We start from the raw sequence: 27,759 nt of genomic DNA, 5'->3' as shown, positions 1-27,759 counted from the left end.
AAGAATTAAAGCACCACCAGAGAAAGCTCTCTTCACCACATAGGGACCTTCATAGTTTGGCGTCCATTTGCCCCTAGGATCTGGTTGAAAGGATTTGATACATTTGAGCACAAGATCTCCTTCCTTGAATTCGCGGGGATGGACTCCTTTATCGAATGCTTGTTTCATCCTTGACTGATATAACTGTCCATGACACAAAGCAGCCATACGTTTTTCCTCAATCAAATTCAACTGGTCGTACCTGCTCTGGCACCATTCAACTTCAGACAATTCAGCTTCCATCAAGACTCTTAAAGAAGGGATCTCAACCTCTACAGGTAGTACAGCCTCCATACCATATACCAAAGAGAAAGGGGTTGCCCCTGTCGAGGTTCGCACTGAGGTACGGTATCCATGCAAAGCGTAGGGTAACATTTCATGCCAGTCCTTATAAGTAACTACCATCTTCTGTATGATCTTCTTGATGTTCTTGTTTGCAGCTTCAACTGCCCCATTCATCTGTGGTCTGTAAGGAGAAGAATTGTGATGTTGAATCTTGAAGTCATCGCACAACTCTTTCATCATGTTGTTATTCAGATTTGTGCCATTGTCTGTGATGATTCTGTTGGGAACACCGTAGCGGCTGATGAGGTTGTTCTTGATAAATCTGACCACTACCTGCTTGGTCACATTGGCGTAAGATGCTGCTTCAACCCACTTGGTGAAATAATCGATAGCCACTAATATGAAGCGATGCCCATTGGAAGCCTTTGGTTCAATCCGACCAATCATGTCAATGCCCCACATAGAGAAGGGCCACGGGGAAGAGATGACATTGAGCATAGATGGTGGTATATGAATCTTGTCAGCATAGATTTGACATTTGTGGCATCTCTTGGCATGATTGTAGCAATCAGCGTGCATTGTTATCCAGTAGTACCCAGCCCTCAATATCTTCTTCGCCATGGCGTGCCCACATGAGTGAGTTCCGAAAGAGCCTTCATGAATCTCGCACATCAATTTTTCTGCTTCATGCTTATCCACACATCTAAGTAGGACCCTATCAAAGTTCCTTTTATACAAAACGTCTTCGTTAAGGAAGAAACGGCTTGACAATTTTCTCAATGTTTTCTTGTCCTTGTTGGATGCCCCAGGTGGGTACTTTTGAGTTTGAAGAAAAACTTGGATATCATGATACCATGGCTTGTCATCATCAATTGCTTCAGCTACAAACACATAAGCAGGTCGGTCGAGAAATTGGACATTGATTACTGGCACAGTATTGTGACCGTTCACATTGATCATTGAGGATAGAGTAGCTAAAGCATCCGCCATTTGATTCTCATCACGGGGCACATGGTGTAACTCTACTTTGTTGAAGAAAGTCAGCAATCGTCTCGCATAATCTCTGTAGGGAATCAAACCAGGATGGCGAGTTTCCCATTCTCCTTTGATCTGGTTAATCACGAGAGCTGAATCTCCATAGATGACAATTTTCTTGATCCTCAAGTCGATGGCTTCTTCGATACCCATGATGCAAGCTTCATATTCTGCGATGTTGTTTGTACAATCAAATCGAATCCTTGCAGTAAAAGGGATGTGAGTACCCTTAGGGGTAATGAGAACTGCACCAATTCCACTACCATAGACATTAACGGCTCCATCAAATATCAAACCCCATTCGGATTCAGGATCAGGACCTTCACCGAACACTGGTTCGTCACAATCTTTTGCTTTTAGATACATAACCTCTTCATCTGGGAAGTCGAATTTGATTGGTTGATAGTCTTCGATTGGTTGATGAGCCAAATGTTCTGCCAAGATGCTACCTTTGACTGCTTTCTGAGTGCGATACTCGATATCATACTCGGACAATAACATCTGCCAGCGAGCAATCCTTCCAGTTAAAGCTGGCTTCTCAAATATGTACTTGATAGGATCCATCTTGGATATCAACCAAGTTGTATGATTAATCATATAATGACGGAGACGCTTGGCAGCCCAAGTTAAAGCACAACAAGTTTTCTCAAGTACAGAATATCGGGACTCACAATCAGTGAACTTCTTACTCAAATAGTAGATAGCGTGCTCTTTCTTTCCGGTTTCGTCTTGTTGACCCAAAACACAGCCCATGGAATCTTCTAGTACTGTTAAATACATGATCAAAGGTCTTCCGTCAACTGGAGGAACAAGAATTGGAGGTTCTAACAGATATTCTTTGATTTGATCAAAAGCCTTCTGACAATCATCATTCCACTTCACCCCTTGATCCTTGCGGAGTAACTTGAAAATTGGTCCACACGTGGCGGTCATGTGAGAGATAAATCTGGAGATATAATTGAGTCTACCAAGAAAACCTCTGACTTGCTTCTCTGTCTTTGGAACAGGCATTTCTCTGATGGCTCTGACCTTGTCGGGATCAACTTCAATACCCTTTTGACTGACGATAAAGCCTAGGAGTTTACCAGATCTGACACCGAAAGTACATTTGTTAGGATTCAACCGGAGCTTGTACTTTCTCAACCGCTGAAACATCTTCAACAAATACTCAACATGTTCTTCTTCTGTGCCAGACTTAACAATCATATCATCTACGTAGACCTCAATTTCTTTGTGAATCATATCATGAAAGATTTTGGTCATACCCCTTTGGTAAGTGGCACCAGCATTTATCAAACCAAATGGCATCACCACATAGCAGAAAGCACCCCAGGGCGTGATGAAAGACGTCTTTTATCTATCCTCAGGAGCCATCCTGATCTGATTGTAGCCGGAGAAACCGTCCATGAAGGAGAAAACCTTGCACTTAGCAGTATTATCAACCAATACATCAATGTGAGGTAAAGGAAAATTATCCTTCGGACTAGCCTTGTTCAAGTCCCGATAATCAACACACATTCTGACTTTGCCATCTTTCTTTGGAACAGGCACTATGTTGGCCAACCATTGAGGATACTCTGATGTGACTAGGAAACCTGCATCAATTTGCTTTCGTACTTCCTCTTTGATCTTGAGGGCCATATCAGGATGAGATCTTCTCAATTTCTGCTTTACCGGAGGACACTCAGGCTTCAAAGGCAGTCTGTGTTCAACGACCTCAGGGTCTAGACCCGGCATGTCTTTGTATGACCATGCGAATATATCAACATATTCTCTGATAAGCTCAATTACTCTTTTCTTGACAGATACATCCAACGATGCCCCAATCTTGATTTCTTTCTTGTCTTCCTCAGTACCCAGATTGATGATGTCTATCTCCTCCTGATGAGGTTGAATTGTCTTCCTTTCTTGTTCCAACATCCATTTGATCTCATTCGGGATCTCCTCATCCTCCTCTGCCACAGCCTCGTAAACCGGGACCTCAAAGTTGGGAGAAAGCATGGGGTCACTGTGTTCAACGGATTCACTTATGTTCAGTCTGCACATGATTCATGATTGATTTTAATGAGTAAATGCAGACCTTTGGTTTTGAAATTTAAAAGAAAAAGAGAATGATTTTTTTGGATTTTTGTATTACCATTTTTTCCAGAAAAAGTAACAAAAAATAAAAAGTAATAAAGGCCGTGATAGAAACGACGATTTTTATTTGTAATAAAAGTACTAGAATCAAAACAAAGCCCTACATGATTTCACTTTCGCCTTGGGCAGAACGAAAGGAGTTTTCTTAAAAACAAAAAACAACAAGAGACAAGACAAACACATTACTTAGAGCGGGGTGTCACAGAAGGAATGTCAACAGCAATCCAGTTGCAGCAAGCTCCTCCAGGCGTCACAAAGACCGGTGTCACTCCTCCAGGTGCATCATCTAAAATTGCATTAGTCTCTGGCGAATCATGAATGAAACCAGCACTGTGGAAAGAACCTCTGGTAGGGTCGAACATCCCAGGCTTACTGTTAAGGAAACCAATTCCCTCTTTACGCTTATTTTCTGGCAACTCCACTAGCTGACCCCAGCCTTCGGTCTTGCCTTCCTGAATTACTCTCCGGGCATCCTTCAACGAAGCCATACAAGTCTCAATCTTACCGACACTTTCTTCGGCAGAGAATCCTTGGAATGATGGCCCGTCTGAACCACTACCACCGATAACAGAGAAAGCAGACAAATTGCTGATTAAAAAGGCCGATTCGCCACTCACAGTGATCAACTTTCCACGACTTACGAACTTCAATTTCTGATGGAGAGTAGATGTCACAGCCCCAGCGTCATGAATCCAAGGTCTGCCGAGCAAACAGCTGAAAGAAGCCTGGATTTCCATGACTTGGAAAGTAACCTGAAATTCATGTGGGCCGACCGAAATTGGCAAATCTACCTCACCATACACCGATCTCCTAGTTCCATCGAAGGCCCTTACTGTCACCTTGCTAAGTCTCAAAGGAGCCTCGGAGTACGCCAATTGGTCGAAAGTTGACTTGGGCATCACATTAAGTGCAGAGCCGGTATCTATCAGGACGTTGGATAACGAGTCCGTTCTGCAAAGTACAGAGATGAATAATGCTTGATTATGCTTATTCCCCTCCGCCGGGAGATCCTCATCACTGAAAGTCAGACTGTTACACACGGTCACATTCCCCACAATGCTTTCGAATTGACCCAGAGTTACATCATAATCCACAAATGCCTGGTCTAGTACTTTCCTCAGGGCATCCCGATGAGCACCAGAACTTGATAACAGGGCCATGATGGAAATCTTCGCAGGAGTTTGTAACAGCTGGTCCACCACCCTGTATTCACTCTTCTTGATCAGCTTCAAGACTTCATCGGCATCATCAAAGTCAAACTCTTTGGCTTGCTCCCCAGCTTTACCTTTACCGGCGTTTTGCTCTTTTACTGGCTCATCGACTGGAACACTAACACTCTTCGGACCCACCGTAGGAAACATGCGGCCACTCCTCAAAATCCGGCTATTCTCTGCGATATTATCCACAGCAACAGGTGAAGTTGTCTCACTTCCGGGCTCAAGAATCGTGCCTTCGTACTTATAGGGTACAGCTTTCTGAGCAGTAGTAGGCGTGGGCCTAGGCACACAGATTACCAAGGGAGTACCAACAGGCTTTGTACTGTTAGGGTTTATCACCAGCGGCCTCCTGGCTCTGAATACCGGAGTGACAACACAGACGTCCTTGCTCTCGGGTTCCCTTGTAACCACAAGTTCCCTTCTATTTAGGAGACCCTGCATATCATTCTGGACTTGTATACATCCACGAGGATCCATCGAACATATGTCACAAGCTTCATGATTGTGGTTGAAGAGAGTTGCTTTACACATTTTCACATGTATCGGTACCAGAGGAGTCTTGATATCACCTACAGAGAGAATGCGAGCCTCTTCCTGATCTTCTTGAATCATATTAACAGCAGGCCCATGAGTAGGCAGAGGATTGTTCTGAGCTACAGCATCAGGGTCGGTGAAGGTTAACTCTTTACTATTTATCAGTTTCTGAACCTCTTTCTTAAGAGCAAAACAACGCTCCACATCGTGGCCTGGTGCCCCTTGATGGTAAATACAATGAAGGTCCGGACGGTACCAGCGTGGGAGAGGGTCTGGAATGCGAGGAGGTGGTATTGTTTGGACCAGATTCTGTGCAAGTAAAGAAGGGAGCAATGCTCCATAGGTCATTGGCAAGGGGTCAAATTGTTGCCTTTGATTCTGCTGATTGTAAGGAGCCTGAGGACGGGGTTGTTGCTGTGGTCTTTGTTGGTATGGTTGTTGGGGGTAATATGGTTGTTGAGGGAATTGTTGTAGGTTGTATAGTGGTTGGTATAATGGGGGGTAGTATGGTGTAGGTCCTTGAGGTCTGGGTGATTGATAGTTTGGGTTCTGGGGCGCGGTCATTTGTGGGGTGATGTTGGCAACAAAGGGGTGATTAGGGTACACGGGCTGAGGTCCTCCATGAGCCACCATGCTAACCTCTTGGGCATTCCTCTTTGGGTAACCATTCCCAAATTTCTTATTACCATTGGACGAAACCCCTGAAGAACCACCTGAAGAACCTCCCGAAACAGCTGCTCCCTTACGAGCCCACTCCTCGATGCGCATTCCTGTTTCCACCAAATCAGTGAACTTCTGTGATGCACAGACAATCATCTTTTCTGAATAACAAGGGCTCAGGGTTTCATAGAACAATTCTGAAAGTTCCCTCTCATCCAAGGGAGGACGAATCTGAGCAGCTTTTTGAATGAAGCGTTGTGCGTATTCTTTGAACGATTCTTTATCTTTCTGGGTTAAGGACTGCAACTCCTTGCGACTTGGCGCCAGATAGGTATTATATTTGTACTGTTGCATGAAGGCCTCAGCCAACTGTTCAAAAGTAGTGACTCCTTTCAATCCCATGAACCAGGTATGTGCCGGACCAGTCAAACTATCCTGGAAGCAGTGAATGAGTAAGGGAACATTATTCTTGTAAGCTATCATCTTGCTAATATACATAGTTAGATGATTTTGTGGACATGTGTCCCCTTGATACTTCTCAAATACAGGCATCTTGAACTTTGGAGGTATGTTTACATCTGGTACCAAGCAAAGGTCATATATGCTTTGGACGACTGTTTCCTTTCCCCGCATATTACTCATCTTCTTCTCTAGAGCACCGAACCTTTCTTCCCAATCGATTGCTTTATCATCCCCCATTATACTGTCGGAGTGATAAATCTGTTCTTCATGTTGTGGCCCAACATGCACAGTAGGACCTGCTTGAGTCATGGTAGCTTGAGGAATCGGTTGACTCATCTGGAAATGTGCCGAAGTCTGTTGACCCTGTGCGAAAGGCATTTCAGTAGCGCCTGGACCAAAACCCCCGTTGGTTGCAATCGGCATGCCCCAAGGGTAGCCTGAAGGCATGGAATACTGAGGAGTAGCAAAGGGACCCTGGGGGCCAAGAGGACGGAAGCCTGAGTTGCCCATAGTTGCCATATTACCAGAAGAAAAATCAGTCATCAGAGGCTGGGTGAGGCCGATAGTTGTAGTAGTAGTCGGAGATGGTTGCGGGGGACCCTCAGGTGCAGCTGTGACGACCACAACAGGAGTTGAATTGGAGATTGCTGCTTGCTCTCTCTCAGCCATCATAGTTTCCATCATAAGTGCCATTCTTTCCATCTCCCCCTTGAGGTTAACCAGTTCCTCTCTGAGCTGAGCGTTTTCCTGTTCTGCCGCTAACATCCTTTTCTTGATATGAGCTTGAGTGTTGTGAATGCGAGCGGGTTTGTACTGAATACGCCGGGCCACTTTTCTTTTCTGAGGCAGAAATGAGGAGAGCATGAGACTTGGTTTTTGATACTTTTTATGAATGCAATATGATGCATGATATGCTATATGCCAAAAATATGCAATTTTTATATATATATATTTTTTTATTGAAGGACCTATAGAAGCAGTTTTGTAAACATACCAACCTAAACAAATCATAAAAAACAAAGTTGATTACAAGATAATTCCCTTTCTAACAACAAAGCCAAGGGATAAACTTTCAAAGTAAAACAAGATAATTCCCTTTCTAACAACAAAGCCAAGGGATAAACTTTCAAAATAAAACAAGATAATTCCCTTTCAACAAAATGAGCCAAGGGATAGACTCCGTAACTACACAAAAACATCAAAAACAAACTGAAAGACTCTCAAGCCTCTGAACCAAGCTACTCCTCAAAATCAGAATGCGGCCCATCAAAGAGATCCATGCGTTTCTTCTTCCGCCCGGGAATTTGATCCAGCGCGGCATCTTTCTCCTTGATACTCTTTTTCAGCTGGGCGATTATCACATCTTTCTTGTGGCTATCATAGGCTTCTTGCTCTAGTAAGGCCATCACAGTCTCATACTCCTGATCCTTCTTGCGGTACTTCATTTCCCACATGGACTTCTCACGCCTTTCGATATCCAACTGCTTTTGATACCCTTCTAAGGACTCGGGAGGTAAAGGTAAAGGTATAGCTGGGACGGTTGATGTTGCGATCCTTTGTCGTGGGTATGGCATCTTCAATTTATTGGCTCGATCAATAACCCATTGGACATAAACTTCATGGGCGATAACCGATCTCTTTCCTAACTGATTCTTATCTTTCTTGACGATGGAATGCCAAGCTTTCTCGAACTGCACTCTTTGATTTGCATCATCTTTTTTGTAGAGGAAGAAATCCCTATCTAGGATGAGGTACACAGGCTTCATCTCCATATAATACCCAAACTGTCGTCTCGCAAGAATTGGGCTGTAGCTAATTCCTCCCTGCGTACCAAGAAGAGGTACATTGTTGAAGTCACCACAACTGTCAATAATAAACTCTGGGCCACAAGATGGGTTGAACCAGATTATGTCCTTTGGGGTCCAAGTCATGAGCTTTTGGGACCAAGGGATGGGTTCTGGTCTAATACTGGGACGGGGTAAGTGTGAAGTAATCCAGCGGTGGAGTAAAGGTGTACAACAGACGATGGTCCCCTTTCCATGACTAGTGCGATCATGAATAGCGACATACGTGTCAGCGAGTAAAACAGGAACCGGGTTTTGGGTTAAGAAGATCCGTATGGCATTCATGTCAACAAACTTGTCAACTTTCGGGAAGAGGACTATGCCATAGATAAGCAGGGCAAGGATAGACTCAAAATCATCGGTTTTGGATTTCTCGAAACAAGTGGTGGCCTTTTGGTGAAGGAAGTTGTAAGGTAAGCATGGGAGACCGTCTTTGGTTGTGAACTTGTCTTTTATGTCGGCTACTTCAAGGTGAAGGGCTTTTGCGATGGTAGGGATTTTAGGAATGGGCCCAAAGGCATGAAAGGGTACTTCATCGAGCACCGGTAAACCAACCCAATGGGAATACTCCTCTAGAGTTGGGAAGAGCTGAAAGTCTGGGAATGTGAAGCCATGGTAAATCGGATCATAGAACTGGACCAAAGTATTGAGAAGCATTACATCCACTTTTGTCTTGAGAATATCGAGTAAATTACCGTACCGCTCCTGAAAATGACCCGGATTTTTCAACATCTTCGTCAAACCCCTCAAACCCTCTAAACTCTCTGTATCCGGTGCCTTGAATTTATACCCGTGGGTCCTCCTTCCAACAACCTCCATAACCTATGATGTTTATAAAAAACCTATATAAGTCCTTCAATATTTTAATGGATGAGAAAATATGTTTATGAATGAATGCATGTATGTATGATAATGCTCAAGTACATAGAATACAAGGTGAGGGTAAGTTCCACGTAACAACGCCATTTGGTAAGGACTATGGTTTAAATTGCACTTGTAACAAGGGTTCTACCGAGGTTCCCAAAGTCATTGACCACTTCCGAATATTATCGGATACCGAGAAAACACCCGGTCCAACAACGTTCGTAGGAAAGTCTCATTTGAGTGTAGTATCGCGTGTCGACTAATTCCGAAAAAACACTCGGTTAGCCACCGCACTACATCCTAAAAGGCCAAGATGGGTTAAGGGTTACTAAAAGGTTCTTAGCTTCATTGGAAACTTAAGAGTAATAAAGTCTAAAACGTGAAAACACACGTCGACATACATTACTTCAAGCTCCTTTGCTAAGTGTGGTTATCTCACGTGTGACAAGACACGAGTATACTCTCGGTATGCCACTATGAGTCTACCACTCCTATCTTATATTTCCCTCAAGCTCGGGTGTAGAGCTTATTTTCTCACCCCTCACGTAATAAGGTAAACATGTAAGCAAATATTTACAAAGTATAAACAAGTAATAAAGCATAAAATAAAGAAAGTAAGGTGGGTTTAACCCGCGTAGGATCTAAGATCCCCAGTGAAGTCGCCATTTCTGTGCTCGCGATTTTCGGATATCAAACCATTAATTGATTTGAATCGTCAATCTTTGAACTCTCGATTTTTATTCTTGGGAAGGGAAAAAATGAGTAAAAACCCTTATCGAGACTTTGGATTCGGGGGTTGGTTTCGAATAGGGAAGGTGTTAAGCACCCTAAACGACTATGGTATTCCATAGGAACCTCTTACCTAGATTATCTTGTGCTAAACTACTTGTTTATTTGAAAAATTATTGCCTAATGTCTAAGTGAAAGAATGGAGGGAGAAGAAGTATGTTTTTGGTTATTTTTATTTGATTTGGAAGGACGAGTCCTCTGCCTACGTACCCTTTTTGGGAAAGGGATCAAAACCGACGTAGTTCCACTCAAAAATTTCTTTGGTGGGTTAGGTTGATTTTAAGATTTTTGAAAATGGTTTTAAGAAGAGAAAGAGGCCTCAAGGCATGAGATAAAAGAAATGAGTGAGGTTGATTGATTTTAAATTTTGAAAATGATTGAAGTTGAATTAAAATTGATTAAAAATTTGATTAAGAAAATAAAGGGAAAATGTTGCTAAGAAAAAATATTTTTTGAATTTGACATATTTGATTTTTTTGTGAAAAATGATTTTTCTAAACTAACGGTGAAAACTAACGTAACGTCGTAAAAAACTAACGGAAAGCGGTAAATAAAATGTGGTAGTGTCGGTGCATGTGTCGGTGCTTGTGTTACCTACATTATTACATCAATTCCTAAATACAACCCTAAGGCCTTTATGCCAAAATAAAATGCAAGAAATAAAATTACATCAATTCCCTATTTATACATACTAAGTCAATGACAAAATAAAATGATGAGAAAATTGAATATGCATGCTATGATTTAAGACAAAAATTAAATGGTTAGTAATCACAAGGAATATTATGATGAATGAGACATAAGAAATAATAAGCAAGAATTAAGATAATAAAAAATTTAAGATCATCATATAAGAAATAATAATAAAAAAAAAAAAAAAAACAAATTAAAAGGGAAAAAAAAGGATGGATTTTTAACAATGATAGAAAATTAAAAATAGTGAGAAAAACATTTTTTGGAATTTTTTCTAAACGTAAAAATGTCAAAGAGAATAAAAAACAGCATTTAAAAAGTAAAAACAATAACAAATAAAAATAATAAACAAATGGCTCAGCAGGATTAATTCTGGATCATTGGATTAAATCAATGGTCCAAGTTCAAACCCCTGGATTCATCATAGCCATAGGATCTAAGATCCAACGGTCACAAAAACAACATAGAAACAAAGGGATTATACTGAAAACACAGTGACCGTCAGATCAACGATCTGATGGTCCAAACAGAAACCACACCATACTCACGCAGAAAGAAAATCCACTTGATCCAAAATCAAGATACACAGGAGCCCTCAGATCAAGGAATGATCCAGATCCAAGGGGTGTAACGCGATGGAGCACTGAATTGCAGTATGCGCATGTGCACAAGATCAAACCAAAAAAAGAAACACTATAAAAGAGTTTTAACAAAAAAACATAACACAAATCACAAAAAAAACCTCTTTCTAAAAACCTAGAGAGAGAAGCTCCCACTTCTCTCTAGGAATCTCGCCGGAGAAGAAGGTGGGGGAGGGGCGGCCGGAGCAACTCCGGCGTGGTGGCCGGCCGGAGCGCCGCCGCGCCGGAGTTTTTTTTTGCTTTTCTCGAAAAAATTTTACATCAAAATACTCCTCTTCCCCTCCTCTACTCGAATCCAAGCTCAAAATTTCGAAACCATACACCAAAAATCCTAGATCTACAAATGAAAATGTGAAATTTTTACCTCTTTTTCCGGTCCCCTTCTTTCCTTCCGGTTCGTTTCTGCTCCCTTACGGTCCGGTTCCGCTTTCTGCTCCGGTTCGGCCTGCTTGCTGTTCTGGTTCGGTTGTGTTGTTGTTGCTCCGGTCCGGTTGTGTTGTTGTTGCTCCGGTCCGGTTGTGTTGTGGTTGCTTGTTTGTGATTTGTGTGGTTATATGAATAGTTTTGAGGTTTTAGTAAAGTTTTGGTATTGCTGGATTTTGATGAATATATGAATGTTCTTCATGTGTTCATGTTATTTCTTTGTAATTTTTAGTGTTTGATCTGAAAAAGGGTTGGAAAAGTAGAAAATGAGTGTTTGTGAATTGCTGCTGATTTTTTGACGTGAACAGTGACTTCTGGCCCATTTCCCAATGATTGACAGGGTTTTTATAGTGACAAACTAGGGTTGGCTCTGGTACAAAACAAAAACCAAAATGCCCCTGCAGCTGAGACTTGGGGACAAAGGCTTAACAAATAAATAAATAAATAAAAATAAAAAGAATGAATAAAAAGAAAAAGAAAAAGAAAAGCAAAAGAAAAAGAAGAAAGGGAAGACGTATGTCTTCTTCTTTTCTTTGTTGTGTTTTTTTTTATAAAAAAATAAAAATAATAAAATAAAACAATAATAAACAAACTAAAAAAGACAAATAAAAAAATAATAATAAAATAAAAATAAAAAAAATAATAAAAAAATAAAAAGTCCCTTCGGAATCTGACATGAGGTACTTCAAAGTATCCTCCCTGCCGAAATTTCGATTGAAATGATTAATAAGAAAAGACGCCTTTTTTTAAAAAAAAGCGATTAGGCCTTCTCTTTTTTGACGTGATCGTTACGGTAAAAAAAACTATGCGTCGTAAAAACGAAAGTGAGACGGTTTTTAATTGTTGTGAAATGCGAACGTTGATTAAAATGTAAAAATAAAAACTTTTTGAATGACTAAAGACAAGAAACCCGAATTTTAAATGGTAAAAAAAACGAATAAAAAGGGAACGTGAACCATTTTAAAATACGGACAAGAGATTTTAAACGGTCCAAAATTGGGGTATGACAGTCTCCGTGAGGGAAACCAATGCGCGGACTATTTGGCCAAGTTAGGAGCTTCATCTAATGAAGAGTGCTTATTCCACGCCACACCACCTCATGAGCTTTTGGATTTGATTCGCTTTGATGCCATAGGAACTCTGTTTCCTAGAGCATAGTTTCTGTTTCTGTATTTTTACTTTCAGCTTTTTCTTTGTTATTAGCTTTGTTACCAAAAAAAAAACAATTACAACTAGGATGATTGTGAACTCTACTTCTGGGCCTACACGAGTCACAATTGAAGTTTTAAATGATCCTGGAGCATTGTTCCATGACGGTTCATTGTAAGAACTTATAAAAATCTACTTTTTGATATCAAAATCATGTTAGAATAGTTGGTAGTACGACTCTCTTCCATAAAGGAAAAAAAAAAAGAGTTTGATTCTTAGAATCGCTTTTGAAACAAAAGGAAAAAAATTGCTGGTGAGTTGAGGATTAGTCTTATAGTAAATTCAAAATATTAAATTGTGAGAATACTTTGGAGCACCTCCTTGAGATCATTACAGTGAGTGTGTAAAAGAAAACAAAAGGGAACAAAAAAAGTTATGATTATAAAATCTCGAAGTGGTTTGTGACTTGGTGTGTTATAGAAAATGAGGGAGTAAGAATAACCATTAGACCTTGACCTATGGTCTATCTCAAACTCAAATACTAAGGACTCGTTTGGATTGACTTATTTTTAAGCTTATGAAAAGCAGTTTATGTAAATCAATAAGTTTTTATGTCAATTCATTAGTTCTCACTAACGAAATTTGCATCTTCATAAGCTGTTTTATTATAATAATAAAAACTACCTTGACAAACTTATGAATAATACGTACAAACTTATTTATTTGCTTAAACTCGTTTTGGTTCCACTTCTAACTTCTAGAAGGTTCAAATTTTATTTTGAAGACATATAGTTGATTCTAATATGTTTGGTTCCTTTCTAATACAATTAATTTTGTATTTAAAATTAATTCTACTTGAAGCTAAAATTCATAATTTTTTATTTAAAATTGATATTTAAAGAAAAATTTATAATTCACCTCACTTTTCCATAAATTTATCCAAACATAACTTATTTTTAGTGAAGAATCAATTTATTCCAAATCAATTATTCTCTACCTTGAACCAAACATATGCTATGTTCCATTTTGACCCCCCAAAAAAAGTTGAAGAAGAAGAACGCGGCACTGACATTGAATCAGAAGTAGAAGAAGAAAATGGAAGCGATAGAGTTGGATGAAGCCATGAAAACAATAGATTCATGTTTATCTCAAATGAATTGGAGCCTCAAATCTTCTTCAAAACGTCGTTTACAATTAGGTACCTCACACTTCATCTCTTTCAATTTTCTTCAATCAATTCTATTTTTTACATTCAATTCAATTTCACGCATCACAGATATCATTGCCTTAATCACAAGAATGAGACCCGTAGTTATGATCGATTACGGTGGAATCATGCCTCAACTTCAACACCAACTCTCTTCACTTCTTCAACTTGCTCAAAATCAATCCCAAATTTTTCAACAATTAAGATTAATGGTTATACAAGAAATGATTTACTTCATTCATGTAACTGAGTTAACTCATTTTGTTAATTCGTCTTTGGATTCGAAATTGCTCTTTGTTGATCTTGAACATGAATCCCCACAGGTAGATTAACATATTTTTGTTTATTTACTGCCATAAATATTTGAAGACTTTTTTGGAATTAGCTTATAGAAATTAATTATGACATGTTCTTAAGCTGTTTTTAGCTTATTTCATAAGCTTTTCAGGATAGCTTATAGAAATAACTTGCTTAGATAAAAATATTCTGACTTTATTTTATCTATGTAATGGAAATAGCTGATACATAAGCACGTATATGATACAGTAGCTTATACTAGTATGTTCGGCAAGCACAACAAACTAGCTTATAGTTGATAGCTTATAGCTTATAAGCTCATACTACTAAAATGACCGGTTTGATAACTGTCATTTTTTTCACTAGCTTATAGCTTATTTTTGTTAGCTGATGTTTTTTGATAAGCTAATCCAAGTAACTTAAAGCTTATAACTCACATTTTTCTCTCAATTTTGCCCTTGTTATCTTAATTGAAAAAAATTAAATATTAATTAAGCATACTTCTTTTGTCATCTCATATTTATAACCTAATTCAACCGCTGCTTTTATCCACAATTTTTTACCGAACAGAATCTTACTCAATTTCATGTGTTTATTCCTAATGGAATGTTTGGTTAATTTTGTGTTTAGTTGATAACGGAAATAGAGAAAAGCCAATTAGCTATGCAGATGGTGTCAATTCAGAAGCTGTTTTCAACGGTTTTTTCCTCTAATGGGGAGGAAAAATTAAAGGATGATGCTAACTCTTCTGCTCATTGTTCCCACTGTTCTTCTACTGAGTGCATTGATCTTAGTTATTGTATGGAAAACACTGACATCTTAGTGCCAACATTGAATGGGTAATTCCTCTCCGGTAATATATATGCTTATGTCAATGTGTTTTTCTCCTTTTCTGTATTTCACTTCTTTCGCTATAGAATATGAAATATATTAGTTGATTACATTTAGTAATGCTTCAGTTAGGTATTTAGTTTGTTTTTCTACAGCAAAAAACTTTCATTCAAAGACAAACAAGAGAATCATTACCAGCAATATTTGCTACAGGTTTAGGGGCACAGCCCACCCACGATTTGGAAACATGTTGCCTAGCAATAGATACTAGTTCAAGAACAGCAGCGTTTCTACTTTTGCTAACAAAAACTACTTTTCCATTTGCCAAACTAGACAGAAATTCAAACTGTCTGTGATTACTTTTGCAACAGAAGCATCATTTAATCTTCCATGTAAACATTTGACAATCACTCCTCAGTCAGACTCAATGATTATGTGCTCATTTTAAGTTGTTGTTTGGATCCACTGTAGGCACCTACTCAATGCCATAGCCTCAGCTAAGTTTGGGGAAACTTTGATCTTTTCCAAGTGAGTTGCAGCAAACTCAACAGTCCCACTATGTGTTCTAAGTTCTAACAGTCATTCTCCATCCTGTAGTTCCATTTATGAAGCACCGAACGTCAATGTTCACTTTTGCAGCCATGTTCAGGACATTCTCATCTGTCAGGAGCAGCTCTAACTGTTTGGACATGTCTTGAGCGGGTTAAGATCCTCTCCATTTATAACTTTTTCCATTTGTTGCAATTTGGAGAGAGATAGACACAACTGGGAACATTTATTTTCCAGACTGCCTTCCACAGTCCCGGATCTCTAGATAGTTAGTTGCTCTATATACAGTAAGAGCTCATTCTATCAATTTCACCATCTTTGTTAATATAATTCCTTAGCCTCTAAGGCTTAAACTTTCTCTCATTTTCCTAAACCTCTGATTCCTAAGATGGTATCAGAGTTTGTTCAAGATCCGTTGGGATATCCGCTATCGAGTCATTCAGGTCACGCTTCAGATGTTCTATCTTGGGTGTGAAGGAGGTGTTGAGAGTCCCACATTAAATGAGATATGGCCTAAAAACATGTTTATATAAATGAGAGACATCTCTCACTATACAATTGATGATTTGTTATGCATGTTCGGATAGTGGAACAAAGAAAAAATTGGTCAACGACTAAGATTGTTTACTTTACTATATTAATTCAATTGTTAACTTTAGAGGAGCTAGATACATATCACCTTACCTTTTTTTTTACTTTACTATATTAGTTATATTGGTTTCACTAAATGATGTAGCTGCAGATTTATACAGTGAACGAGGTTATTAGCTTTGTCCCCATTTTCTGTGGAAGGAAGACACTCACACTTGAATTCTTGTTGGTTGTTACATACATAGCTGCACTAAAACTCCATTTTCCATGTCTTTATAAATGTTCAATGATGTTAAGAGTCTGTGGGAATTAACAAGTAATGTTACTTAGATCACATCTAGTACTATTATAAAGCTTATACATTTTTTCCTGCTGGGTGGCTAGTTCATCTATGCCAAATTCCTAACTCTTTGGGGAATGGGAACTTGGTGATTTCAATCCTGTTCATATCAACCATATCATACTTGGTTCTTTCCAGGAGTGGGATGTTTAGAATAAAAATGGCTGGCCATGCTGTTATATTTACCCTGAAAGCCACTGTGTGTTTATGTTAGTACTGTCCCCTGTTGTGGATGTAGGTATGTCACAGTCTAATCATATAGACTTGTTAGCACGGAGGAATTGGAATTTTTTCCTTTAAAATTTAAATCTCGTACCGGGATCCATATCAACGTAGAACTCCTTTATGGTTGTTCCATAGAATAGCACATTGTTTTTTGTTCCTTATTAAACATCTAATTTGCGGTCGCCTATCTCATTTTAGTGTATTTATTTGTTTCAGATGGCTTCTAGGCTATCCAGTGGTGTATCTGTTCGGCAAAGATCATATTTCTGATGCAGTTTATAACCTTTCAACCAAATATCTTCATATTTTCCAAGTGTTTGTCTGCAGGTTTGTTTTATGAAAATGCTGCTATTGGTGTGATGTAGAAATTGTTGTATTAAATTCTCCAGCATGTGGTGTGTTCCATAAAAAAGGCATTCTCTGAAGCCTAAAGTAAGAAAAATGGTAAATAAGGCCAAGAAAGGAGTTAAAAGGACATAACAAGATACTATGATATCCGCTTTTAGTGTGTATGTGATTATTTTACCAATCAAAGAGTTGTGGTTGTGGTCATGCTTGATAACTATTCAACCATACTCGGGAATTGAGATCACATCATTGTTTCATTTTTTTTTTTTCTTATCAAGCATTTCAACACAAATTGACTATATTAAAATTTGAGCACTTGCAGGAATAGTAATCTCAACAAAGGAAGTCAAACTGAAGAACTGCTAAGGTGAATACTACTTGTGGATTTTTGTACATATCATTTTGTTCATCAGAATGTTTGACAATTGAATCACGAGATGTGGCTTAGTTGATATTCGAGTTCCATATGGGTGGACTTTAGTTGTAGACTTGTAGTGTATCCGTCTATACACAGTAATCCACATCCTGAGTTCTTTGTTCAGTCAATAAGCATATTGCTGATATTCTAATCATGTTTGAACAGTTTTTCAGTGCCTTATGATTTAAGCACTAGAGGGAGTAAAGAACAATGGGCAGAAGCTTTTCTAGCTCACATGCAGGCAAAATGGGAAAGATGTCCAAAAGTTTGGAAGTCTTTAAAGATGGAGGTCAGTGAATGTCATCCTCAAGCTATCGTGTTATAGTTGTACCCGCGTCTAGACAGAACAAAATTTGAGTCCCGCATCTAGGCAGAACAAAAGGGTGTCCCCAAAAGTACCTAACATGCTTCAAAAAGCAGTATGTACTTAAATAAGCGGAAATATTTATCTGAAAATAACTTTTATTTGTTGGAATGTAATTCTATATGTTGAACAAAAATCTTGAACAAAAAAAAATTGTCTTGTATGGTATGTTGATTGAGAAAGTGCAGTTATATTGATAATTGGTACCCAATAAGATCAAGACGTTCAGCCAAGTCACTACATTCAAGATGATTCACATCAACTAATTCATTGCAAATGGTGTATCATTGCTTAGAGATCACTCCTTTCTTGTGCTAATGATTTTGAAATAGGTAAGATCGACTGGTTGGGAACCTAATCTCTTTTCTTTTTCACTAAGAAAAACAAATAATATATCACTCAGTCAAACAATCGGACACAGGCAAAATTTAACAGATATAATATGGATTAAGAAGCAGCAATACTCTTGAATCAAATTTTCATTCAATAACTCATCAAAACTCCCTAAACATTATTTGGCCAAACTCGGCAATAATTTTGATGTCTGATTCAGAAAATAAAGAAATAACAAAGAAAATTAGAGACAAATTCTCTCTTAAATTGATTAAGAGCAACAACAATGAAAAGGTGGAAAAAAAAAATGGAAAGAAAAGTAAATATGCAGGAATCTATGCTTTGATCAGGTTGAGTACATCCTCCTCCTTGGGAAGAGCAGGAATTGCTCCCTTTTTAGTAGTTGTGATTGCTCCACATGCATTTGCAAACTTGAGTACTTCTCTTAGCCTTGATTCATCCTGCAATTAGTTTGTGAAAATCAATCAATCACCAGTTATAAAAAATCAAACGGAGCATTATAGTGTGTTTCTCAGACATTTAGAGAACATTAGAAAAAAATTACATACAAAATCATTCAAACATGTTTTTCAATTTGAGTAGCTAATGTGAAGGTTTATTAAGGGGTCTGGTAGCCCTAAATACTTACTTCTAGTATGGCCTGATCATCAACAATCTTGGCCAATAGAGCACCAACAAAAGAATCACCAGCACCAGTTGTATCAACTGTGTTAACTTTGAATCCATCTACTTGTCCATGGAAATTCTGGCAAAAGAGGCAGGAAAAAAACTCATTAGTGTTTCTAGACAAATATATTCTTTGGTTTACAATTTTTAGACAAAGTTTAACAATCAATAGTGTACAAAAAGTGATAGGTAAATAAAGAGTAGGGATATAGATTTTACCTTGGTGTAGTATCTTGCGCCATGTTCACCAAGAGTGACAAGGAGCAACTTCAAATTTGGGTGCCACAATGTCAAAGCAGTAGCATCATCAATTTTGTCACTTCCAGTGAGGAACTCCAGCTCATTATCACTAACCTTAATTAGATCAGCCTTTTCCCAAATACTCAGTATTTGCTTGCGAGCTTCATCGGCCGAGGGCCACAAGGGTAGGCGAAGGTTAGGATCATAGGAGAGAAGGCAGCCAGCCTCTTTGGCAACTTCCAATGCCTTCAAGTGTGCTGATCTACATGGCTCCACAATCAAGCTTATGGATCCATAGTGGAAAACTTTAGCCTGTCAAATTAAAATTAAGTTTCAGTTAGTCACCTAACCCATTCATAATTACTCGAATGGTAAATCACACAATTCAACCAAGGCAGTAACGTTAACAATGATGAATTTTTTTAACAAATTTTTAGTTCACTAGGCAAATTTGAATTTGATTATTACACATGGCATGAATAGGCTGCCAAATAATGTACCTAGTCAATGATGTAACACGGCGTGAAACACCATGCGAATTTATATTTATAAATGTTTGAATAACCACAAGTTGCATTATTTAAATTCTAGAAGAATAAAAAGAATTGGACACCACCTATGAAATATAATTGCTCCTGATAAAACCTACCAACGCTTTCGTCGTATGCTATTATTGTTGGATTCTGAGGAAACATTAAAGAAAATCAACTGGATCGAAAAATGATCCGTCATCCTAATCCTGTTTTTTTTTTTTTTTTTGCAACGTAATGGTAACTATCAAATGGCACGTGTAAGAGAGAGTAAAAAATTACTACATAGTAATTATAGTAAGAGTAAATTATCAATTCGTCCATAAAATTATAGGGACCAACATCTCTAAATTTTGCAGATATGTAAAAGGGTCAATTAGGTAGTGCATAAACTTGTTTCTATCATTGGACCAATAAGTCTTACTATTCGATCAAGAGTTCAACCAATCTTACTAATAAATTTGCTAATAAGCTGCATAATTTGAGGACCAATTTACCATATAGAAACATGGTTTAAAGATTAATTTAGCATGAGGACAAAATTGGTCAACATCATTCAAAAGCCTCTTTATCTTCATCAACTTTAGGGTGACTCCTAAAAGATTAGAGGGTGAATCCGTAATTTACTCTACACATAGTAACAATAACACCAAACAACAACCCCACCTACCAAAACAAAATCAAAACCATATCATAGGATTTAGACAAATTTTGAAAGCGTGTATCGGTAGCTCTGCTACATAACGTAATATTAGTCCTAGATCTAATGATGGACCCCACCACATGAACACACAAACGCTGACATGTCAATGTCGTTTACCTCAACACACGAATTTGAAGTCGTTACAAACAAGACACAGATACGAAAATAACAACAACAAACAAAAATAACATCGAAACAACAAAGTACTATACAAAAACAAAACATAACAGATAGATAAAGTTGTTATGTTACGTACAGATCTGATGAGTTCGAGATTGAGTTCTTCAGGTTTAAGAAGCATGTCAGCACTTGGATTTCTATAAAACATAAACTCACGCTCTCCATCGGCGCGTAGAGTAACAAACGCCAAAGCAGTACGTGCACCTTGGTCAAAGGTTATACCTTCGGCAACCACACCGTTTTCCTTTAAGATCCCGGCAAGCATGTGACCGAACTCGTCATCGCCTAGTTTCCCGACAAAGGCAGCTTTACCGCCTAATCGGGAAACAGCGATGGCGACGTTCGCTGGTGCACCGCCGGGAGCTTTGAGGAAACCGGGGGCTTCTGCGAGGGAGACCCCGGAGACTGTTGGGACAAAGTCGATCAGCATCTCACCGAAGCTGACGATGAGACCAGTGCCTGTGGTTGGGATGCCATTGCTTGAAGCCATTGAAAAGTGAGTGAATTTTGAGAGAGAAAAAAAAGTGTTTTGGGTTTTGGGAGTGACAGAGGTGATACAAGAATGGGGTTTGGTGGTAAATATTTATAGAAGGAGTTGGTAGAGAGATGGATAAGAATAAAAAAACAAATTCATAAAAATCATAAAAAAAGGGGATAAGAATAAAATTACTAAAGTTAAGGGATTTATCCATTAATTCGAAAAATATAATAAGATTGATTTGATTCTTGAAAAAGAAGTAAATCATTTAAAGGAATGTATTTTGGATTTCGGATAATAAGGAGTTTCTTATTTTGATGACTTGATAAAGGTGTTAATGTTCTTTGTTTTTGATTTGGTAAAGGAGTTCTTATGATTTAAAATTGTGAAGAAAAAAACTATAAAAACAAAATTGATATAGATAATTCCTAAAAAATGATAAAGATAAAAAGATATTAAAAATGGTACAAAAAATTTTAAAAAAAATAGTTGTTTCGTTTGATTGGTAGATCTTAGTTGTTGCTTATAATTTAATTAATCAAATAATATTATTTGTCACAAAAAAATTAACCTTTAAAAACAAAAGAAAAAAAATATTGTTTGAGGTGGATGCAGATTTTATTTATGATTGAAGAGTCAAATTGAAAATATAATAAGAAGTTGAAATATGAGAATTTTGTTATTTGCCGTCGGTTTTGTTGGGGGCATGGACAGTGGATTTGGACTGTTTTAATATTTTAAACTTACCTTTATCTATTTTTTTTAGGCCGAAAGTCACTGTTATCATTTGGATTTGAACTAAAAATATAATTCTATTGTCCACTAGCGTGTTTGCTGACTAGGCATGATTTAGAAAGAATGAAAAAAATAATACGATATACTAGTATGTGTGGTGTATATGTATATCCCTTTTTTCCTTAAATTTAGCAGGTAAAACTCAAATTAAATTGGAGATAGAGTCTAATTTTACTGGATTTGATTTTGAAATAAATTTCAAAACTCAATCATAAGTTTCTTGTGTCAAAAGACAATATGTTGGATAAGTTTGTTTTCTTTTTGGCAAAAGTTTGTTAAGTTTGTTTTCTTTTTGGAATAGGTTGGATAAGTTTCATGACTGAAATTAAAATATATTTTAGTAAAATTACTAATAATTGGTGAATTTTTTTTTGGTAGAATTCTCTTTTTGTTAGAGAATTGGTGAATCTAAAAGAACATTTTTTTTTTTTTGAGAAATCTAAATAACATAAAATAGCATTTTATTTTTATTTTTAAATAAATATCTATCAGGCATCATTTATTTTAAAATAATAATTTATTTCTATTTAAGTTACTCACCGTAGTGAAATTAGAAATTATAATTTGTTTATTTCATTCTTGTTTTTAAATTATTTTTTTTTTGAATAAGCAAAAAGTTTATTTCTAACGAAATGATTAAACGCGAGTGGTTAATGAGCACCGCTCAAATGATGAATTGTTTGAAAGAATATGAGTTTAATTATTGCATGAAATAATTCTAGGTCACACTATAGTTACATCATTGTCGAATTCCAATTATTTAGACCCTTTCCTCTGAAAACGGCAGGAACATAACGACGCTATTAACCCAACAAAAGAAACAGTAAGAATCCAAGAGTAGTTACACCTAAACACCTGAGGTTGAGTACTCAATTGATAGAAATTGTAGGAGAATCCCATAACTTTATTTTTAATCCAAGACCACATCAAAAGCTTCATCAAATTAAGAAGAATATCTTTAAGTTTATCTTATGTTGCTTCCAAATAATCCACAAGCTAACCATCCATATTGAGTGAAGACACTCCTTCACTTTTTTTCTCAAGAGGAACCAAATTTATAAATTGAGTAACATGACTAGAGTATTGTTTGACAAAGTAGAACTAATGTAATCAAGACAAATCGTCCGATTATAACTTACGTGATACATGAGAGTCAAAAAACAAAGGATTAGATGTTTCATTTATTACACATCCTTCCGCGTGTAAAAGAGATATTATATTCACAAACACCCCTACAAATCAAATTATCAATAGTTGAAGGCGGTCATTTATCAATCTCTAAATAAAGAGTGTTACTTTAACGCAACCAAACTATTCTAAGATGTCTATGGAGAATCTGATATTAAATAAAACTTAAAGATCAACTCATAAGCTTCTTTGACTGAGTATATGACACCTGAATTAAAAAATAGAGAGATCAAAATTACATTTAAACATAAAAACTAAATGCAATCAATGCAATAATGTTATCGCCTCCATTAGTTAACTGGTACAAAAAAAAATATTTTTATTTTACTCTCATCACATGCATAGGTTAAGCTTCCTCTAAAAAAAAATGTATATGTTAAGAGAAGTGTTATTTGAACAATCAATTTGGTTAACAACTCTCTGACAGCCATAATTTACAGAGAAAAGGTAGGTATTTGCACGGAAATCAAAGGAATAGAGAGATAAAGTAAAAAAATAATGTGAGTATGAGAGAGAAAGTTGTCACTAAATAGATGTTCAAATATCATTTAAGTTAGTCACTGTACCTATAATGGGTTTTACCTAGGGGTGTATAAAACTCGGTCAGATCTTGTAACACATCCTGTCCCAAACGCAAGGGCACTGGTTTGACTTGATCAGTAAGATAAACATGGACAAAAATAAGGGACAATACATGAACACAACTGAAATAAGCACGGGGTTCGTGTTACCCATCGGGTTACCCGTCCCAATTTAGTTTGAGGACAAAGAAACGTTGGTGGTATTAATCTTCTAAATATTATGCATTATTCTTACCAAATATTGTGCCCCGTGATCTTAACTCAGTCGGTAAGAATAATGCATAATATATACAAGGTTTGGGGTTTGATCTCCGGACACATAAAAAAAGTGAATATTTTGTAAAGTGAGAAAATTAACTATTTCAAAAACTCGTAATTTATTTTACATGTGTATATACCATCAAGGAAAATGCCAACAAAGGTCTTTAAGACATTGTTTAAGCATTCAAAAATTGTAATTTTTATATTAAAAATTGTGTAGTTATAACATCTACATATGTTTAACTTATATTTTCAATATAAACTTTTTTTTCGGGTTCCTTAAACAATGTTCTTAGGGCACTTGTTAGCAAAAACTTACTATTAATTATTGAGTTATCTATGACTTGACTTACATATTTCATATTTTCTAAAGTCAATTGTTATCTTTAAAAATGATCCAAAATTCATTTCATAAAATAAAAATAAGAGTATGATCCAACGATTAAAACCTACCAGCAATCATGCAGTAAATTGTTTTAAGAAATTCATTGTCCCGATTGGTGGAGACTGGAGAGGTGCCTTTTCAAAGTTGAAAAGGACTGCACCCTCCGAAGAAAATGAAAGATTAACAATTGACTTTTAACAAGCAATGATAATTGATATTAACGAATACTCTTTGAGTATTTTTTTGTTTTTTTTGTTTACTACATATAACTATAAGAGAGACTTTAAAAAAAACTATTGATAATTAGTTATCGTTGGAAGATCAAGAATATTAGTGTGTGTCAACTAAAAAAAAACAATAAAATCCGACATTGAATATTAGAGTATACTCAAATGGGAAAAAACACAAAAATTTCATATTGATACATACATTGGGTATAGTTTCTAGCACTATATACACAAAGTGTTAACGTTAGCTTTGATTCTTTTTAAGCTACATATTTTATCTCTTTGCATGACGCAAGTTTGAGTCACTTTTTTTTAATCCCTTCAAAATAATTTGCCCTTTTCAGGTTGTCCCTTTAGAAGTTCGAGTAGTCAAAATATCATATTAGAATTTTCATAATCTCATCATACTAGAGTGAACATAGTGTCATATTAGAGCGGTAGTACCATAAGAATGTAAGTCTAAAACAGATCCTACAGTGCAGTTCAAAAACAATTTTATTCGGACACACTACTTGTGAAATAAAATACAGGAAGTTAAAAGATGATTGCTAAATGTTTGTTTTGTACTTGTACCAAATAAAACACGATTGTTTCGTACTTTAGTATGGGAATGGAAAGTTGTTTCCCACCATGGGAAAGTAAATATTGGCCATTAGATAAAGTGGAGAATATAGTTTTATCATAGACACTCGACACCAAATTTTTTTCCATAAACTATCTTCTCCGTGCCCCACTCACACCAACCATTAGCTGTCCCAACTTTGCTTGCTTCTTCCTCTCCTTCTCGTGTCTGTGTATATTCCGGAAAAAATTTCAATGATAGAGAAAAAATTCCAAGACAGTGGCGGCAACGCATTGAAAGAGTAGCAGTTCCAAGCGGTTACCTCTAAACAAAAGAAGAATCATTGCATGTAACTCTACCCACACGGTGCCATGGTAATTGGGCTCCACCCTCAACAACTCCCATGGAACCACCACTTCCCATCATCATCATCTTTTCACTTGCAACCTAAAAAGGTGTGGAAATCCCTTCAAGAAAGCATCCATCTTTGGTTTTGACTATGACAGAGTTTATCTTCAATTTTGATTTCACCACTTCTCTCACTTACGATTCCAGTAATATTACCATTATAAACTGACGAAAATTAAATGCTAACAAGCAAGAAAAGTGGAGAAAAAAATGAAGAGGATCAAATGAAATATTTTATGTATGGTGTTGTTTGGCCAAACATCTCTGTTCTGAGTATGATTTTAGCTTGAAATAGTGAAGGTGGAAGAAAGAGGAGTCTCTTTCTAGATTAAACAGATTGGAACTGATCCACAACCTCTTATACTTACTTAAACCCATCTTTCAAATTTCAATTAATAAAAAAGTCATAGATCCAGAGAAATCAAATAATGAAACTATAACATAAAGACTCAAAATTTCAAGAACCAATCACAAAATAAAGAACAAAATCCTTGGATTGAATTTGGGTTTGGATTTTAGATTGGAGGAATTTCTTTCGGGGGTTAGAGAGAACCACAGACCCAATGGAATTTTTGCCATAATAGTTTTTTATCGTGTTCTTGGTGGGGATCAATTACAAACTTCAAACCCCATTCGCAAAACTTGTCACTTTTCATAAGTTCTAATTGAAATTTCTTCTATCATGTTTTAATTTATTTATGTGTAATTTTTTGTCACTGAGAGAGAATCACATGCCCATGCCCATGGAAGTTTTGCCATTGAAATATAGGGAATGGTTTTTGAAAAATCTATTTTTCTGTCACTGCCAAGGATTGAAGGAGAGGAAGAAGGAGATCCGTCAAATGGTGAGTGGATGTGGGGTAAACAATTTGGTGTTGAGTGTCTATGATAAAATTATGTTCTCTACTTTATCTAATGGCTAATATTTACTTTCCCATGGATTGAAACAACTTTCCTTTTCCATACTAAACCCCACCATCAAATTATATTGACGTACTTTGATGACAGTCCGTCATTCGCTATTTCTAGAGTCTTTTTTATATGTATTTTGATCACAAATTGGAGTTCACAAGGCAACTTATGCAGCAAAAGAGTAGAAAACTGAAGAAAACTGAAGAAAATACAAAGAAGAGAATCGTGCCACGATTTGGTAAAAACGTGACACGATTTTAGAAAACCAAAATCAAGCTTCGACATTGAAGAAATCATGTCACGATGGCATAATCGTGGCACGATCTGAGGAAATCCTAATTCAGTAATTTGCGATTCAAGGAGAATCGTGCCACGATTTTAGGCGAAATTCTGTGCCTATTTAAGCTGAAGACTATTCTGAAAACAAGGGTTACGATTTGGAGAGAGCAAAGTGCAATTTTGAGACCTAAAGACGGCTAGGAGGGCGATTTCTTCAACCTTCTATCAATTTATGTATGTTTTAATTCCACTATTGATTATGCTATTTGTAAACACCATTATGAGTAGCTAAATCTCTTAGAGATTAGGTCTGAGATGATTCTTTGTAACCCTAATTGAACCATGTTGTTGTGAAACTCTATTTATTGTGAATGACAATCTAGTTTTTATTCAATTCAATTGTTCTTAATGCTTTTTATATCCTGATCAAATATAAACATGATTTAGTGAGAATGAATGACTACTGACCATAGCTTTCTACTTAGACAGAATTGAATTGTTCTAATAAACAGGGTTAGTCTAGGAATGGATAATCGTTTGTTAGTGATATTAGGTTAACGTGCTTAAACCTTCAAAGATTATTAGACCACCTAAGGAATTAGGGGTTGTAGTTTGAGAAGAGGGTCCTAACTCAAGGGATTGATTAGGACTATTTTGTTAACTATCGTGGAACTAGAAAATCATTCATAAGAATAGGTGCAGTATACCAATTAGGGGAACATAAATGATTTGAAAGACCTGATCTTATCTCTCTTCATATTTTCTAACCAAATCTATTTTTTTTTTAAATCAATCTTTATTTTATGTTATTTAATTTTATGCAATCAAACAAAATCTAAACAAAATAATTTATACATCCTAAATATTTACTTTATTTCTAAATTGAGATTAACACAGTTTTTGTGGGAACGATATTTTTATTACTTCGATAGTATTTAGTACACTTGCTAAAAATATCTATCATACTTCAACAAATTGAAGGTTTTATATAATTATTTTTGGCTTAATACATGATTTGGTCCTTAACTTATTTTTGGATTTCATTTTGGTCCCCTAACTATAAAGT

At 36.7% G+C, this 27,759-nt stretch overlaps 3 protein-coding genes and 1 long non-coding RNA gene across 5 annotated transcripts; 1 reads left to right on the top strand and 3 right to left on the bottom strand.

Annotated features, from left to right (window-relative positions):
- Positions 1-2,712: 2,712 nt before the first annotated feature.
- On the bottom strand, positions 2,713-7,204 carry LOC112419159 (uncharacterized). The gene is made up of 3 exons (XM_039831134.1): positions 3,685-7,204; positions 3,034-3,397; positions 2,713-2,988 (listed from the first exon to the last, which is right to left on the bottom strand). The coding sequence occupies exons 1-3, from the start codon at positions 7,134-7,136 to the stop codon at positions 2,713-2,715; spliced, it is 4,092 nt and encodes a 1,363-aa protein (XP_039687068.1). The 5' UTR covers positions 7,137-7,204.
- Positions 7,205-13,740: 6,536 nt separating this feature from the next.
- On the top strand, positions 13,741-18,177 carry LOC11431428 (uncharacterized). Of its 2 annotated transcripts, XM_039830873.1 has the most exons (7): positions 13,744-13,972; positions 14,051-14,304; positions 14,909-15,117; positions 15,581-15,637; positions 17,031-17,141; positions 17,485-17,529; positions 17,746-18,177. In XM_039830873.1, exons 1-7 carry the CDS (start codon positions 13,870-13,872, stop codon positions 17,903-17,905), a joined length of 939 nt encoding a protein of 312 aa, XP_039686807.1. In that variant the 5' UTR covers positions 13,744-13,869; the 3' UTR covers positions 17,906-18,177. The 2 variants fall into 2 exon arrangements, with proteins under 2 accessions (XP_003597524.1, XP_039686807.1); XM_003597476.3 differs by lacking the exon at positions 15,581-15,637 and having other exon boundaries at positions 13,741-13,972.
- A 210-nt stretch (positions 18,178-18,387) lies between these two features.
- On the bottom strand, positions 18,388-21,695 carry LOC11431875 (probable fructokinase-4). Its single transcript, XM_003597475.4, has 4 exons — positions 20,694-21,695; positions 19,184-19,516; positions 18,927-19,043; positions 18,388-18,738 (listed from the first exon to the last, which is right to left on the bottom strand). Exons 1-4 carry the CDS (start codon positions 21,105-21,107, stop codon positions 18,613-18,615), a joined length of 990 nt encoding a protein of 329 aa, XP_003597523.1. The 5' UTR covers positions 21,108-21,695; the 3' UTR covers positions 18,388-18,612.
- A 3,245-nt stretch (positions 21,696-24,940) lies between these two features.
- LOC112419193 (uncharacterized) lies at positions 24,941-26,155 on the bottom strand. The gene is made up of 2 exons (XR_003009342.2): positions 25,417-26,155; positions 24,941-25,322 (listed from the first exon to the last, which is right to left on the bottom strand). It is a non-coding gene; the product is annotated as an uncharacterized lncRNA (long non-coding RNA).
- Positions 26,156-27,759: the final 1,604 nt, after the last annotated feature.

This window comes from Medicago truncatula, chromosome 2, assembly GCF_003473485.1.
Source record: "Medicago truncatula cultivar Jemalong A17 chromosome 2, MtrunA17r5.0-ANR, whole genome shotgun sequence".
Classification (NCBI taxonomy): domain Eukaryota; kingdom Viridiplantae; phylum Streptophyta; class Magnoliopsida; order Fabales; family Fabaceae; genus Medicago; species Medicago truncatula.
Note: the sequence above shows the minus strand (reverse complement) of the source record. Positions and strands in the feature narration are given on the sequence as shown.

What these genes read in the sequence shown, in the direction of transcription:
- LOC112419159 (XM_039831134.1), bottom strand. Translation starts at nt 7,136, where the DNA reads ATGTTAGCGGCAGAACAGGAAAACGCTCAGCTCAGAGAGGAACTGGTT. An exon ending in TCTGTGACACCCCGCTCTAA is followed by an intron (nt 3,398 to 3,684) that starts GTAATGTGTTTG and finishes AATCATGTGCAG; the next exon opens with ACTGAACATAAGTGAATCCG. An exon ending in TGAAGCCTGAGTGTCCTCCG is followed by an intron (nt 2,989 to 3,033) that starts GTAAAGCAGAAA and finishes ATGGCCCTCAAG; the next exon opens with ATCAAAGAGGAAGTACGAAA.
- LOC11431428 (XM_039830873.1), top strand. Translation starts at nt 13,870, where the DNA reads ATGGAAGCGATAGAGTTGGATGAAGCCATGAAAACAATAGATTCATGT. An exon ending in TTAGTGCCAACATTGAATGG is followed by an intron (nt 15,118 to 15,580) that starts GTAATTCCTCTC and finishes GATCCACTGTAG; the next exon opens with GCACCTACTCAATGCCATAG. An exon ending in CAAACTGAAGAACTGCTAAG is followed by an intron (nt 17,530 to 17,745) that starts GTGAATACTACT and finishes ATGTTTGAACAG; the next exon opens with TTTTTCAGTGCCTTATGATT.
- LOC11431875 (XM_003597475.4), bottom strand. Translation starts at nt 21,107, where the DNA reads ATGGCTTCAAGCAATGGCATCCCAACCACAGGCACTGGTCTCATCGTC. An exon ending in ATCTCGAACTCATCAGATCT is followed by an intron (nt 19,517 to 20,693) that starts GTACGTAACATA and finishes TTAATTTGACAG; the next exon opens with GCTAAAGTTTTCCACTATGG. An exon ending in GCGCAAGATACTACACCAAG is followed by an intron (nt 19,044 to 19,183) that starts GTAAAATCTATA and finishes CTCTTTTGCCAG; the next exon opens with AATTTCCATGGACAAGTAGA.